This window comes from Neopsephotus bourkii, unplaced genomic scaffold, assembly GCF_033783945.1.
Source record: "Neopsephotus bourkii isolate Nb327-2 ecotype Australia unplaced genomic scaffold, CSIRO-AGI_Nbou_v1 NB_1067, whole genome shotgun sequence".
NCBI classification, from domain to species: domain Eukaryota; kingdom Metazoa; phylum Chordata; class Aves; order Psittaciformes; family Psittacidae; genus Neopsephotus; species Neopsephotus bourkii.
Window position 1 is genome coordinate 3,217,036 of NW_026901555.1, and position 16,186 is coordinate 3,233,221.

Genomic DNA, 16,186 nt, shown 5'->3' on the forward strand with positions numbered 1-16,186 from the left:
ACACAGAGACCCCACCATTTCATGACATTTTCCACAGCTCCCAGGGAGATTTTAGCCCAGCTTTCCTGAGCACTCCCCCAAGCTCTATGCACAAACAGACCCAGGGTTTGGATACGCAGGATACTGCTTCCCCCTGGCATCATCTGCCTTTCCCCTGCTGAGCACAGAGCCCCAAACTCAGGGGCTGCCCTCACGATGATTTATTAGCAGGGAAGGATGGGACTCGTGTGTCTCCTGAAAGCAGCCCGCACTGCTCAGCTGTTCCCAAGTTTTTAACTCGGGGTCGGTCAAAGCCTCTGCCATAAGAAACTGGCTGCTCCAGTGGGGCTGTTGTTGTTGTTTTAAAGCAGATGCAATAAAGAGCCAAAATCTCTGGGGTGATTTGGCTGCCAAAGAGCTCCGTGTGCGCTGTTTACTGAGCCGTGCTGCTCCTTGGGGACAGAACTACAGGGGATCTGTGGCTCTGCAGAGGGAAGGCGGTGTGCAGGTGAGCTGGAGCTGCCTTGTTTCCCCACCTTCAATTTTCCAGCTGCTGTCATGGAACAGGAATTTTGTGAATGGGAGGCAGCACAAATCCCCATGCATGGCCATATGGTGCAGGAGCCCTGCATCCACAGCCCCCAACCCCACATAATCCCTAAGCCCCTGAAATATTACTTAAGTCTACGTACAGGGCTCTCTAAAGCCAGTCTCCCGCTGCAAGGATTATGCAGCAGCCTCTCACGTTGGCTGAGCTGTCCATTATGTTTTCCTCCACTCCTCTCCTATTTTGCTGTCATTTGCTCTCATGGGTTGTTACCACCGAGCAGTGGCTCTCTGCTGTTAATTACAAGCAGGTAATATTCAGCATCTGGATAGGAATTACAAATTCAGACAGCTTTAAAAATCCCGCCAGCCAGCTTCTTTTCCAATGCAATGAGGAACTGCAGCCCCTGCTGAAGACCAGGGGACACAGAATCAGGCCAAAACTCACTCGCCACCACAATGCCAGAGGAGTTTGGCATTACCCTCGTTTCACAAATGGAGAACAGCCACTGAGATGGCAAGGCTGAGGCTCGCAACTGGGAAAGGCTAAAGTAAGGCACATAAATACGTATTGAAGCACCTTAAATAAGTGGCCTGATTTCCACGAGACACTGAAACAAGCAGGAGGTGCGAGGGCTCGCGTTGGTGCATGCCAACTCAGGCAACCATACTGGAAATCTCCTTGCAAGTGCATACAGGTTGGCCCAGCTGCTCATGCCCTCCTGTTGCTTCCCAAACACCTCCTGTGAAATCACAAAGCTGGTGATCACAGATGCTAGAAAGATGCAACTGTCAACGTGACACAGAGCAAGTTAGGAGGGACACGTCCTGCTGTCTAAGCTCGTTTCCTGCTTCCTCATCAAGGATGTTATGACCAGGGACACTTAATGACGACTCATCTAAGCACAGCTCTGTTTCTAGCTGCTTTCGAGTCCATGGGAACATCTCCTTGCCCAAGACCCAAAGGTAATGATTATTTTCTTATGTCTGCTCTCTCTCCAGGTCTCTATACCAGTGGGTACAAGCAAGTCAGACTGAGCAGAGATGGATGCTAAGCTTTAAGTGAGGGTGCTTGGAGGCTCCACTGGACAAGGCACAGGAAGACCCTGCTTCTGCTGGATCCACAGGAGCGGGAGCAGCGCAGCGGTGGGCAGCGCTGAGTCCCTTCCTTCACCATGGAAGTGGAGCAGCAGGACCAAACCACTCGGTGCAGACTGAATACTATGTACCTTTGAAACCACAGGGGGAATATGGGCAAGCAGATTGTAATTACCTGGCTTGGCACAGGCCCAGGATGCCAGCACTAGCTGCTTTCCAAAACCAGCTCCTTACAAAACTGATGCAGAACCATGGACCCGAGAGCGGCAGCTAGGATCTCGCTGTCATGCCCTTGACAAGACACCACTTTGGTGTCTCTGGTGCTGTGCCCCAGTGTCCCTCCTGCACTTTCCCAGGGGACGAGCCCCAGGCCAGGAGCTGCCTGTGCTGCCACCGCAGCTCCAAGTGTCCCTCAAAACTCCCCCAGAAGAGCAGCAGCCTAACACCATCCTGCCACCAGGAAGAAATTCTGCCACCGTCCCTCTGGGTCTGTCCCCCAAGACACAGCTCTGAGGGAGGTTTAATTACCAAGACCATTATGCTTCCCAGGGGTGATGTCCGGAGGGAGCGCACACGGGTGAGCCAGGCAGCTCCAAGGAGGCGAAGGCTGTGGGAGCCACAGTGCTGGGACTCATAAGAAAGCTGGAGAGCACCCACAGAACTGCACTGGGGGCTCCAGAGAGAGATGCAATCGTAGCTCTCATTCTGGAGAGGAGACAGCACTCTGCTGAGGCTCCACGCAACTGATGCTGGGGGAAGCAACCCATTCACTTTTGGACCATGGACAGTGCCCTGGAACTGGGGACAATCTGACACTACGGGAATGCCAAGCAGCGGACTCCGATCCCAGCATCTCTGGGCCACCTCCCAGGGAAAAATGGGTGGAAGGGCTGAAACACAGCTGCTGCATTCAGGAAAGGGGCTCTGGCACCTTGGTTCATCTCAGGTCACTGCTTGTCACTCGCAGAGCCCTGGGCTGCCCCAGCCCTTTTGCAGCAACCTTCTGCAGCAGCAGCAGCAGGCCAGAAGCAGTGATGAGGGGCCCCAAAGCTGCCCTAGCTTGGCCTGTGTGTGCATGAGTGTGTGTCTGTACACATAAAGGGGTGCAGGTGAGGCTGGCGTTGGGAGCCTGCCTGTATGTGGATGGATGTGAAGGGATGAGTGCATGAACACCCAGACCAGGTCCTGCTCTGCCCTGTTTCTCCCATCGCCCCATCCGGGCTGCCCTGAGGGCTCTGGGCTCATCTCACCAGCACTGCCAAGCTGTGTCTTTGAGGGCACAGGGAGACCTGCAGCCTGTGGGAAGCATGGCTCCATCAGGCATGGGGGCAGGAGGGCTGCAGCACCCCTCTGCAGCCAGAACCCCTGGGGCTCAGTGTGACTGCAGGACAGCATGCTGCCCACCCGTCAGCACAGCATGGGGGGGAGCCTGAGATGCCCCATCCTACCTTGCAGTCTGTCAGGCAGGATCTGACCGAGTACTCTTCCGATTGCAAGTACTTCTCCAGCAAGAGGTCGAACTCCTCGTATTTTTCCTGAGCGTGTTGGTCCAGCCGCTGGTACGCCTGGACGCAGCTGCTACAGGCCTCCCCGCCCAGCGCCCCGGCCGCCGCCACCACCAAGTCCACCATCAGGTTGTCCACGCTGCAGTCCAGGCCGTCCGGGCCGGCCATCTCCCGCAGCAGGTCCCAGATCGTGTAAGTATCACAAAAGGAGAGGTTGAAGTTCCTAAAGTAAGCCTGCAGGAAGGTCCTCTTGGAGGAGGGAGAGGCAAAGTAGGGGGCGGCGGCGGGGGGCGAGCGGAGGGGCGCGCCGGCCGGGGAGCCCCGCGGCCGCTGCAGGGCGTGCAGCCGGGCGCAGGCCGAGTCCAGGTCGCCGCGGGCGGCGGGGCAGGGGCCGGGGGCCCGGCTGAGGTTACCGAGCAGGGCCTCGCAGCTGCCGCCCGCCGGCTCGGCCGCCAGCAGGGCCCGCGGCCCGCGGCTCCTCGCCCTCCCGGCGCCGCTCCGCTCCCGCGCCCGGAGCTTGGCCCCGGCGCAGAGCCACAGATGGTCGGAGAGGAGGACGGTGAAGAAGAGGAGCGAGGCCAGCGAGAGGCGCCATTTCTGCGCCCGTTCGGGGTCGGCCACCGGCTTGTCGCTGCGGCGCGGCGCGCAGCACACCGCCCCGCCGGCGGCGCCCCCGCGGGGGTACATCCAGGCGCCGCGGATCATGCTGCGGGAGCGGCGCGGGGGGGCGGCGGCGGCGGCGGGGCGCGCCGCGCTGTTGCCGCTGTCACCTGCGGCCGCCGCGCCGCGCCGCCGCCGCTGCCGCCATGCCCGCGCCCCCGCCTACAGGCCGCCGCCGGCCGCCGAGCCGCCTCGGCCCCGCCGCTGCCGCCGCCGCTCCCCGCCCCGGCCCCGGCCGCGGCTCGCCGCCAGCCGCTCGGGGGCATGCCCCGGCCCCGCTCACTCGGCTTTCCGCTTCCCCGTCGGCTGCGCCAGCTCGCGGGCCCCGCCGCGCCCGCCGCCGCCGGGCCCCATGCCCTCAGTCTGTCGCCATCTTCGGCCGCGCCGCCAACACCTTGAGGAGCCGCGCCGCCCTGCGCCTGCGCGCCTGGCCGGCTCCCCCCGCCCCGCCGACCATTCACGGCCCGGCCCGGCTCGGCGCGGGCACCGGCGGCGGCAGGTGCCGTGGTGCTGAAGGACAGCTCCGCACGCACGGGCGCCGCTCCCGGGGCCGCGCTGCCCCGGGGAGGGGAGCGGGAGCGCTGCCGGAGCCCCGCGGGCCTCACCCCGCTCCTCGCCCGGAGCCTCGGCCCCCGCCGGCTTGTCCCGTCCGCCTCCCGCGCCGCCGGCACGGGGAGCGGGGGCCGCCTGGGAAAGGGCTGGTCCTGCGCAGAGCGGGGTCGCGGTGGGCTCTGCAGGCAGCAACCGGCGCAGAGCCCGCGGGGTCTCGCAGCTCTCCCGTGGCGGACGCGCCGGGTGTCCCGGGGGACCTGCTGCCTGCTCACCCTCAGCCCCGGGGGACCTGCTGCCTGCTCACCCTCAGCCCCGGGGCACCTGCTGCCTGCTCACCCTCAGCCCCGGGGGACCTGCTGCCTGCTCACCCTCAGCCCCGGGGGACCTCTGCTGCCCGCTCACCCTCAGCCCCGGGGGACCTGCTGCCCGCTCACCCTCAGCCCCGGGGCACCTGCTGCCTGCTGACCCTCAGCCCCGGTCGCCCCCATTTCTGGGTCACCCGGAGCGAGTTCTGCCCAGGCACTGAAGCTGAGAGGAAGGCAGCTTCGAGGGAACATCACTTCTTGTGTCCAAACCCTGCTGGCACCCCATTAGGAGTTTATTGGGGTAATTAGACTGTTAGCTTACTGGGGGTGAAAACTAAACACAGCTCAGCAACATGAAGTCCAGCTGTAAGCAGAGCAGAGCTGGCTCCAAGGCTCCTTCTCCACACATGAAGCCATCCCCACCATTGGGCACTCACCTGTTTGTGGGAGCTGGTTCAAATGTTCTTGTTTCTGGGGTTTTCATCAAGCTCTGTCCCAAAGCGAACCAGCTCCTTGACGCCACTCTAATGTGCTGACACCCTTCATCAGCAGAGGTGGTGGAGTGGGCTGTCACCCTCAGGCTGGCCCAGGCAGGAAAGTCACTGGTGGGTTTGTTCTCTCATTTGTCAGCCTGACCTGTGAGGAGAGCAAGCCCTGGGAAAGGGGAGCTCACAGTGCTCATGCAAGCACAGCAGGGCTGTCATCTCAACTGGTGCACAGAGCACTTCCCTAACGGGACCGCAATGTGTGGAAGTCCTCACGTCTGCAGCTGTCCTGATCCCAAATGCCCAGGCCAGCAGGTGAGGATTATGCTTTGCTACAGCCACCACTTGGACCCCTGCTCCTGTTTAAAGCCACCTGCCTCTGAACACAGGCCCAGCAGAACAGGGCATGGGCCACCAAGCTCTGTCTGCAACAGCAAGGACATCTTGGGGGCTGTGGGTCTGAACTCCCACCCCCCTGCCATGCAGCACACTCGGAACAAAGAGCGCGTTAATCACAGAGACCAATGTATCTGAGCCACACACACTCCAACAGTCAGGGCTGCTCTGGCTGAGGCACTGAGGTGAAAAAATACCTGGTGTAGAGCCAGGAGAGGTTTTACAGCCGGAACGAACAAATGTCGAACATCAGTGGAAGTGATATAGGGAAAACTGCAACCCAGACTGGAGACCGAGCTTCTCTGAGCCGTGGCATGGACACCTGTGGCTCCTGGAGCACAGGGCAGAGCTCGGGGGGGGGTTGCTTCCCTTTGGCTCTTTCACCCCGTCCCTTGCTGCCCCTCCAGCGTGCCCATGGCCCAGCTGGGAGGAGATGCTGGGATAGCTGAGAGCTATTCCTGCAGGTCCGGGGCTCCTTTCCCTTGTGCACACAGGATTGTGCCAAGGCTTGGTGCACTGGAGCCATTATTTCAGAGATGGATACTAACTGTTCTCCCTCTCTGTCTGCAATGAAATGGCCCCAGTGTCCCGGGCACAAATGCCTCACCGCCTTGTGCACAGCGTGAGAGCAGCGTGTCCTGCAGCTCCGGCACCTGCGCCACACAGACAGAGCTCACCGGGTGCAAAGCACAAGGCTGTGAGCACAGCAAGTCCTTGCTGCGGGGAATGGAGCCCCAGCCCACCTGGCAGAGCTCCTGCTTTCCAGTGGGAAACTGAGGCACCGGCAGGGAAGACGCACACAATCCTGGGCACACCTGATAGATGGCAGCTCTGTGCCTGCTGGCAGGGACCTCAGCTCCCCGAGCTGTGCTGCCTAGCCAAGAGACAGCACCCGTGGGACTCCAGCTCGGTCTGTCACTCTCCTGACAGGCTGCTCTGCCCCAGGGCTTTCACCTCCCCCGGGGGAGGTTCTGCTGTTTCAGCCCAAGGGGGAGTGAAGTTTCACGCTGTGCAAACCCAAATTGTCTCAAGGGCAGCGCTGCAAGCAGGAGGCCAGCAGGCTCTATGCTTAGAGCCGAGACATAACAACAGAGCCCCTCAAACCCTTGCATACCCCATTATTTAGCTGCCACCAAACCCCTTCAGCCCTAGCAGCTCCTTTCCTTCTAGTGTTCCACATTCACAGTGGTGCGTTTAGTGGCTCCTGCTAAAGGCTAGGCTGGCACCCAGGAAAGCCCAGCACTTTAGGTTTTACTTGTGTTAGCAGCATGGGTCTTCTCTTCCTTCTGCCTTCAGTGGGGAGCTGCTCCTTAAGCCTTTATCAAGCCTCTCATTTTCCACATATCTCCCCCAGGTACCACTGTTCCCATTGTAGTTCAGCTTTTCCCCAGCAAAAGGACTCTGCTTTCTTCCTGCCCCTGCACTCCTGGTCCTTTCATGCACCCCACGCAAGCAGGTACTTGCAGGCTGTATGGGAGCAGCAGGGCAGGCAGGAGGAGCTTCCTGGGAGCCCACCCGTGCAGGCACACACTGTGGGGCTGAGCTCAGCCCCAACTTCCCTGCATGCTCACACAGGCCTCTGATGGGAACAGTCGCCCACCACAGAACCTGTGGCCTGCTCAGCATCACCCGGCTGCCATGAGGCTGGATGAACACTGCCCTGCTGGGTGAAGGGCTCCGTTGCCAGGGTGCAGTGGTATTTCCACCCAGGAGTCTCCCCTTGCTGGGAAAACATCAACCGCTCCTCCCACTCCCTGCTCTCATTGTAGAAACAGCAGCTTATACATAGCCCTTCCTGACATAACGGGTTCATTTGCTCAGCCTGCCTCAGGTTTCTCTGCATTTGCTGCTGGCATTTAGGGGCAGTGTTTTAGTGATGTTTTTCTTAGACCAGGCAGAGATGCATGAGCTGGAGCAGGGTTCCTTGGGTGGCAGATGCTGCTGCCCCAAAGCTCAGGAGGCTTCCCCAGGGAGCACCAGCACTTTTGGGGATTTGGAGAGTTGCCATCATTACCTGATGCTAACCAGCTAGCTCCCTTGTCAGGCAGACCCTCAGGTGGGGACGCACCAGTAAGGACGTCACCACCAGCATAAGGCCAGTGTTTTCCTACTACATGCTGTAGCTGACAACACTTGGCTTGGCCTTTGCAGAGGGATCTCCACAATACACTTTTATGGGATCTTGATGCTCTGATTGGAAAGGCAAATTTTTAACTGTGACAGGAGGAAGCCCAGCACCAGAAGAAGCAAGGAGGAGGAGAACCCCAAGCTCCAGCTATAGGAGGCATTAGGGTATGCACATCCCCAGGCACAGCCAAAGCATCCTGAAGAGACCCCAGGGGCTGACACAATGGGGTGACCAGAGGGGTAGTTGCATCAGGCCTGTGTGTGCATCTGCTGACATAGGGCTTTTTGCAGGCACAGAGCACTGCACTACAGGGAAGCCTTTGCTCTCTGTGTCTGAATTCAGCTGGAGAAGAGACAGAGCCTGGCTGGCTGCACTGAGTCACCAAAAGAACAGTGCAAGTGTCGTGGTTTGAGGAGAATAACCCAGGGCATGGGGCCCCATGTGCTCCAGCTCCTCCAAAAGCCCTTGTTTGGTGCAGCTCAGAGGGGAAGCCTGGAAATGGGAGGTCACCAGCAGCCTCTGCCTCCTGGGGCAGAGGGAGGACCTGTAGCCAGAGGAATCACGAGGGTGACCCAGGAGCAGTCCTAGCCATGGTCATCCTGGTGTATCCTGAAGCTGAGCCTCTCAACTCCAGGGCTCTGCCCTCACCTCCCCTCCCCAGTGCTCAGGGTAGGGTAGCTGGGCTCAGGCTTGTGCTCATCCCCATAAATGTATGGGTTTGAGCTGTCCTGCCCAGTGCTCCCTCTCTGCAGCTCCCTTTACTCCTTACCTGGGCAGGACCCAGTGCCTGGCTCAGAGTCCCTGAAAACCCACCCTGAAGTACAGATCCTGTGCTCTCACTGGAGGCTGGCAGCAGGAAATGCTTTACCCATCACAGGAGCATTACATACCGGAATGAGCCTTGCATTATGATTGAACATCTCCCAGTCAGGCAGGAAGTGAGAGACCCCACAGCTGAGGTGGGCACTGCTGGGGTTTTAGGGAACCTCCTAAGGGATGCTCCCAGTGTGGGAAGATTTGTTGCAACCAGAGTGAAGCTGAGGTTGCTTAATACAGAGAAAGGCCCTGAGAGCTTCCCAGCCATAGCAGCCTTTGCTCTGGCAGCAAGTAAATCAAGCACAACCAGACATAACAGAAGACAGAGAAGAAGCGGATATACCTCCTGGACCTTGCAATGAGACTGGGAAAGGCCGGGAATCCATGCCCTGGTGCCCAGGGTTTGCCCTGCCCAACATTGCCCATGGGGGACCCCACAGTCTCGCCTGCCTGGCGCTGCCCATGCTGCTTTCATTCACAAATCCTCATCCCCGGGCTGGCTCCGCGCCCTCCCGACCCCGGTGGCCCTCGTGTGGCGCCGCTTGGCTGGGTTTCTAGACATACCCGGAGTGATGTCAACAGCGGCCAGCCCTGCTTCTATACGGCCCTCCTGGGAAAACCTTCAGACCACATAGCCGGGTCGCTGCCAAGACCTGCCAGGCTCCCGGCTCCTAGGGCAAGGGCTCCTATTGCTTCAGCTCCCAAACAATGGGTGGTGGCAGGGGCTCTCAGCAGCCTCCGGGGAATCAGCTGGTCTTCCCATTAGGTCCCACAGCTGGTGCCGCCATGTTACCTCTGAGCAGAACCCTGTGCACGGCCCATGGAGCTGCCTCACATCCCTTCCTGGGAATGGCCATGTTTGCATCCCACTTCTCTTGGGAAGAGGGGAGATGAGCGCTGGGTGCAGCTGCAGCAGCAGTGGCAGTCAATAGTGATACTCAGTGGGACTGGGCTCCCAGCACTGCCAGTGCACCTGAGGAAGGGGCTCTCATGGTGGCATCTTAACAAGAGCCCATGCTAGTGGTGAGAGGGATTCACCAGCTGCCAGAGACCTCATACAGTGCCAGTGCCGTGCAGTACCATGCTGGAAAGGAGATTCCCCTTTCCCTGTTACCTGCCCCCATTCCCTGCCTTCTTGCTGCGTGCTTCTTGTGTGCTGTTGATGAAAAGGGATTTTAGTTTCCATCATGCATTTGCAGGAGAAAAGCCACTCACATCCCACCCAGTGCCTCTCCCTTCTGCCTGTCCCATGGCTTTGCTGGGAGCATTTTGGCCCAGCAGCCTGGAGCCCCTGGGACCCTATTATCCCCAGCCTGCCCCAGCACCCACTCTGCAGCCCAATCATAAAATCATAGAATAGTTAGCGTTGGAAAGGGCCTTAAGATCATCCAGTTCCAACCCCCCTGCCATGGGCAGGGACACCTCACACTAAACCATGTCACCTAAGGCTCATAGGGTGACACAGCCAGCTTGGCCCCAGACTGATGCATCCAGAAGTAAGGAGTGGGGATGGACAGAAAGCATGGAACTCATCACCCTCCTGGTGCTACTGCCCTTGGAATAGGCGCCTCTTGTGGGTCCCCCCTGTGTGAACCCCAGTCTGCATCCATCCCACAGCTCATCCTGCTACCCTGCACCCAAATATAAGCCAGAAACCTTGCCTCTTAGAATGGAGCAGGATGTAGCACCCTCTCCTCTCCATGTAGACTTGTACTCTATGCTTTTTCCACTCCTGTAATGTTTCTTACAAACTCGTGGAACAGACCTGAAGTAACATCCTTCACCAGTGTTCCTGTGCTTACCTGGTGTGAGAGGTCTCTATTTCAGGCTCCATCACCCCATGCTCTCTCCCCCAGCCCTCTGCCCCTTGTCCCCACATCGCTGCAGTCAGGCTGTGAGTCCAAGGGGTCAGAAGAGTGGTGACAAAGGTGTCATAGCACAGCACGCTGATGGGACAGCCACTGTGGCTCCCCTGGCCCCGGCTGGCTGCAGCCCCATGCTGGTCCCAGCTGTGAGCACTCAGAGCAAGGGAGGGGAGCAGGGAGAGGGTTTTACAGCCCACAAAAGCAGATGTTGGTAGCTGAGCCTTTGAGCTGCACGCCAAGCCGTGGCATGGAGGCTCTGCCCGGGTTTCAGAACCACTGCCAGGTCACTGCCTTTGAAGACGGTGGGGGTCGAGAGAGGGAGGCCATGCACGTGTATCGGATTGGGCACAGCGCCCGGAGCCAGGCTCACAGACCTGGGTCTCTGCACCAGCCGCCGCTGGGGCCAGGAAGCTCATCCAGCTGGAGCCAAGGAGCCCTGGAGCAAGGGGCCTTGCGTTGTGCTCCTCAGCCATGGCTGGGCTAGGACAGGTTAGTGCCTTGGTGGTACCTACAGATACTGCTGGCCACCCATTTCTCTTCTGTTTCCTGTGATGGGTAAAGATGAGCTTAACAATGGTAGATCCCAGGGCTGCCTAGGAAGGAGAGAGGATCTGAACACCTGGCTTGATCAGAGCATCCTCCTCAATGGCCTGGGTGCTTACCAGTACCCACATCCCCTGACCAGCCGGTTTGCTAACCACATGAGCCATCCTGTGCTCCCAAACCCTCTCTGGCCACACTTAGTTAGAGCCCAGGTTTATTTCATTGGTGACCAGCTCTGACTGGAGAGCTGGTTGTGCTGCTGCTCTCAGTCCATGCCAGCAGCAGTTGCTCCGTCCCAGTGGGGTGAGCTGAGCACAGGGTAACCTGGGTGCAAAGGATGACACCACCAGACCCTGCAGACAATGCTCTCAGCGAAGCATCTCTCAGCTCATTTGGGGCACCTCCTCTTTGTTGCAGGGAGCTCAGACACCATCACTGTGCCTGGGCCCCGTTTTGGGGTCACCGAGGCGGGCAGCCCAGCGGAGAGGTGTCTGCATTACCTAAAGTGGCCCCTGAAGAGTGCGTCTGGGTTCGGCGGGGGGGATTCCCCCGCACCCTTCGGTGCGGGTGCACAGGGGGCAAGGGGAAGGGGGCAGGCTCCATGAGCCATCCCTGTGGCTCTGCTGCCCCCCCGCGGGCTCCCCAGCGCCTCTCCCCGCACAGCGGGGCGTCGCGTTCCCCCTCAGCCCCGCGCACGCGTGTGCATCCCTCGGCTGGGCCATGCGCGCTGCTCACACACGTCTGGGGGCTCCCCTCTGCCCGGACACGCATCAGGGCGCACATCTGAACACATCCACTCGTTTTCCTTTCACCTCAGACGCTGCCATCCTCATCCCACACCTTTGCCTCTGACCCCCCGGGGCGGCAGGTCCCCCATGCCTCAGCCCAAGGTCCAGAGCCTTCTCCTCACTCCACAGCATCTTAGTTTTTGGATCCTATCTAATAAGAGATAAGGAATGCTGGGGAAATGGTCCCAGGAGGAAAACTGGAAGCATGGCTTCCCTGCAGCACAGGACACTCCCATCAGGAGTTGGGCTGAGGGATAGAGGAGGCTGTGGTGAAAACAAGCCCTGTGCAGAGAGGGAAAGGCAGGGTGAGTGGAGCCCAGGATGCTGCAAGGAGGGCAGGAAGAAGGCACCCTTCACATTTGGAGAACCCCTGGTCTGGCCCAGCTCTGCACCCAGGGGTGGGAGGGATGTGGCACATGGGGAGGGCAGTGGCAGCACTGGTGCCACAAGCACCCAGCCAGCTGCAGGCAGTGCAGTGAAGGGCCTGGAGCTCAAACCCATCCTGTGTCTCAGTGCCCCGATGATGGTGGTGACCCCAACATAGGTGGTGCCCTCACCCCCCCCTCCCAGGGCAGGCAGCTCATCCAGCCAGGGCAAGCACAGGGCCAGATCCAGTGCTCATCCAGGCAGGAGCAAAGGGATACAGGGCTCAAGGTACGGCTGCACTGCGGCTCCAGATGCCCTGGAAGCAAAGCCAGGAATGGAAACAAGCCACAGTGGGCATCCACAACCCGACTGCAGAGACAAGTTACCTGTGCTGTACAGCTGAGATCTATCTAGAAGCAAGGGTGGAGGTGAGATGCCCACCCCAAGGACAGGAAAGTAGGGAGGGCTCCAGGCTGGGCTTAAATAGAGCTGCAGGCAGGTGTGGGGAGCCCCAGGTGAGGCTGCTCAGGGCCTGACAGTGCCCCAGGGCTCTTACAAGGGTTTAAATTAACTCTGTGTCTCCCTGCAGCATCCCCAGCTCTGCAGTAAGGACCTAAAGCCAATCTGAGCCACCAGAGTGACTACGGTGACACAGAGCTGCATCCATCCATTCGCTCAGAATCAAGTGGAGGCTGAAAGGGGTGGGAGGCTAAATCTGGGTAGATGGCTGGAGAGCAAGTGGAGGCCAGATAAAAGTTGAGGCTGAAAAGTGGCAAGGGGATGATAAAATTGTAGAGCTAAGTTTAATTTGAGATCGAAAGCATCTGATGAAGGGTGGAAGCCATTGAAGAATCGAAAGCTTAAAAGGAGCAGGAGTTGAAAGAAAAAGTGCGGACTGTTTAAAAGAGTGCATTTAATGTAAAGTGAGGCCAAAAATGTGCAGAACCCTGGGGGAACGGGAGGTGGAGAAAGGACAGAGTGGGATGCTGAATACAGCCGAGCCCCCAGATATTGCGGACATGGAGAGGGAGGCTGAAAAGCGGGAGGTGGGTGTTGGGGCAGGGCTCCCTGCCTGCCCGGCACCGTGTCATGGAGCCGGGCGTGCACTAGAGGACAGCCGAGCTCCACACAAGGAGACCCAGCCCTGCCTGCCTGCACCCTGCCCTGCCTGGAGCCCTACGAGCGCCCTGCCCGTGAGCATCCCGCAGCCCACAGCATCCTCTCAGCCCTCAGCATCAACGCCAGCCTCAAGCACTCTTGCAGCCTTAAGTAGCCCTGCAGCCCAGAAAACCCCTGCCAGCCCCCAGCCTCCCTGGCAGCATTCCTACAGCTTGGAGCATCCCCTCAGGCTGGAGCATCCCTAACAGCCCTGAGCAGCCCCAGCAGGCCCCAAGCGAGGGGGATCTGGACCTGGAGGCTGATGAGCCTGGGGCAGTTTGCTAAAACTGCTGCTGAGCACATCACAGCAAAGGTGAAACGGGGGGGCATTTGGTGTTTCCATTTTGTGTTGGGATTTCGAGAGCCTTCTGCTTTATTTAAATCCAGACCCAGAAGTGTTACTTAGGGGAAACAGTTGGGAAGGTTCCCACTCATGGTTCTGCCCTGGAGCTGACGCGGTTGCATAGCAAATATGGGAAATGTTTCCTTTCTCCTCAGTTTCAGGTCAGACGGGGTGGGGAGCTGCGGCAGGCCCCGCTGCCAGGAGCTGCTGCTTGCACTAGAATTAAGGAAGAAGAAAAGGAAATCCCAGCTGTGGTGCTGTGGTGGGCATGTAGCCCCCCCTGGGGTCCCCCCATCCAGACCCTGATGAGCCTGTCCCTGGCTCTGCAGACCAGATCCCATCTAGAGCCGGAAAGTGTTTCCTGATGTTTAACCTCCACTTCACCCCGTGCTCCACATGGACTGTGGACAGCCATGTCCTCCCGCACCAGTGCAAGCCATGAGCACGTCCTCTTCCCGCAGAGCCACAGAGGCCGGACCAGCTGGACAAGCACCTCTTTCCATGGGCACTCAGGGCTGGGACATGCCTTCCTGTTCCCTCTCCACCTCGGTGCCTGTGGCCATTACACACCATGGCAGGATGGAGTGTCCTCAGCCCTTGCTGCCAACCGAGGTCCTCAGGGGGCTCCGGACTCCTGTGGGATCTGGGCAGCGCATCCCCGCTGGCACCCATCATATCCAGTGCATCATAGCGGTCTCAGTGCGGGGACCACCGCATGGTGGGCAGGGGAGAGGGTCCAGGGTGCGTGGAGGCTGCTCAGGTTGAGCAGAGCAGCTGTGTTTGCTTTCCATCTGCTGGAGGGAACAACAGGGGATTACGATTTTTGTTTTAATTTAATTTAATGTTTTTGAGGCTTTGTGAAGTCCTCAGCAGCCAGGAACCGCCATGTAAACATCCTGCCGCTTCGCCAGGAGGAGGGGGTCCTGCCTCCCGCTCTGCAGGGCTGCCCCTCTTGGCACCCATCCACCCAGCAGCACCCACCCAGCTCAGTGTGAGCCCTGGGAACAGGCCGGTGGAGGGTGCACAGGTAACCCCACGGGTGCCCAGGAAAGCACAAGGCACCAGGGCTGCAGCCTGCTTCCAATGCCAGCACCCAGCCAAATATCCTGCAAGGAATGGTTCTGTTCTCCCTGCAAATGCAGGCTTCAGGGGCTGCCCAGGCTGGCTGGAGGGAGAGGAGATGGTGTTGGGGTGCTTTGAGGCAGTACCTCTCTGGGGGATGAGAGAGGGGGATGTCCTGGAGGCAGGTTGGGATGCTCTAGGGAAAGCCGCCAGCCTGCGTGGTGCCTGTGATGTCCCGAGGGAAGCAGAAGCACAGAAGGAGAGCACATGGGATGCAGAGTGCAGGGCAGACTCAAAGAGAGAGACCAGAGCAGCACCTTGGGCTTGGAACTGCAGTGAAACCATGGTGTTTGCTCCAAGCACCCCCAAGGCTTTCCTTTCCTGTTCTCCCAGCAGGAGCACCGGCACTCTCATGGTGGGGCTGTGGCTGTGTTGACCATCAGGGTGCTCCAGGTAGTATTCGTGAGTCCTGTGAATTGAATCCCAATGAGCAGGGACTCCTGTTTAACCCATTTCCCCCAGTCCTAGACAGGAGAGGGGTCTCTAATTCTGCATGGTCTGAGGGGGAGTTTGGAAGCCATCAGGAACACAAACCTCTCCCAAGCCTCATTGCACAGCTCTGCCTCCCTCCATCCATCGAGGGCAGCCTGAGTGCGCAGGGCTGGTGCCTCCTTGCAGCACTCTCCAAACCCCAATAACATCCCCACATTGCCTCCTGCGTGCCCAGTGCCTGTTGCTCCTAGGGTGGGGGACATGGAGGACACAGGGGACATGGGGCAGGTGGCAGCAGCGCTGGTGGCAGACGGCTCTGGAAGAATGCAGTCAATGGCTTCATAAAGATTGCTGAACCCTCGTGCTGTGCCTGTGCAGGAGGCAAAGGGAAGGCCCTTAGCACACACCGCTGCCTCTGCCAAGGCTTAATCAGCAGGTTTGTTCCAAGTTGTGGCCAGCCTGATTAATCCAGGCTGTCTCTGCTGGGATGCTGATTTCAGAGCTTGCTGCTGCGAGCAAATTTCTGGCTATTATGCGCAGAAAATTGTTCAGGTTCCGGCTGAATTATCGGTGTCCAGGGAAACGGAGCAATACCTTGGTGGGACTGATGCTAATGGATTGCAGCAGTGCCTCAGTGGCTGTTGGAAGGGCTCAGGGGGCCTGGGACAAGCCCTAAGGCTCAGAGGCACACTGGTGTCTGTGGCAGACATGACCCACTGCTGGCCCAGAGCATCATTGTCTCTGATGAGGAGAGGAAGCATCTGACTTTGAAGGAAGCATTACCCTTCCGACCCCAATGCTCAGGCCAACTGTTGACTCATCTAACATCATCCCCTTGGCCAAGACTTGGAAGCATGTGGTCAGGCAATACTGTAACCCAGCTGCCTTTGCTCCTCACAGCCCGGAGAGGGACAGGGGCTGTGCGTGCTGCCCTGGGACTGGGTGAGGATGGGGCTTTGCTGAACGTGGTGCCTGCTGTTGAGGCCATGTCCCACGAGTGGTGCTCTCTAGAACATCCATGACAACGCCAGTGCTGGGGGTGACACTGCAGCAGAGCATCCTCCATCACAGTATCACAGTATCACAGTATCACAGTATG

At 59.0% G+C, this 16,186-nt stretch overlaps 2 protein-coding genes across 3 annotated transcripts in view; one reads left to right on the forward strand and one right to left on the reverse strand.

The window, feature by feature from the left end:
• NALF2 (NALCN channel auxiliary factor 2) overlaps positions 1–3,866 on the reverse strand; it is an 86,708-nt gene extending 82,842 nt beyond the window's left edge. For both annotated transcript variants that reach the window (XM_061361962.1, XM_061361961.1), the window contains exon 1: positions 3,072–3,866. In XM_061361962.1, coding sequence (XP_061217946.1) covers positions 3,072–3,833 — 762 coding nt within the window. In that variant the 5' untranslated portion in view covers positions 3,834–3,866. The remainder of the gene's footprint in view (positions 1–3,071) is intronic.
• EFNB1 (ephrin B1) overlaps positions 3,862–16,186 on the forward strand; it is a 101,882-nt gene continuing 89,557 nt past the window's right edge. Inside the window, exon 1 of the mRNA XM_061361969.1 lies at positions 3,862–3,871. The gene's annotated coding sequence lies outside the window, so the exon portion shown is untranslated. The remainder of the gene's footprint in view (positions 3,872–16,186) is intronic.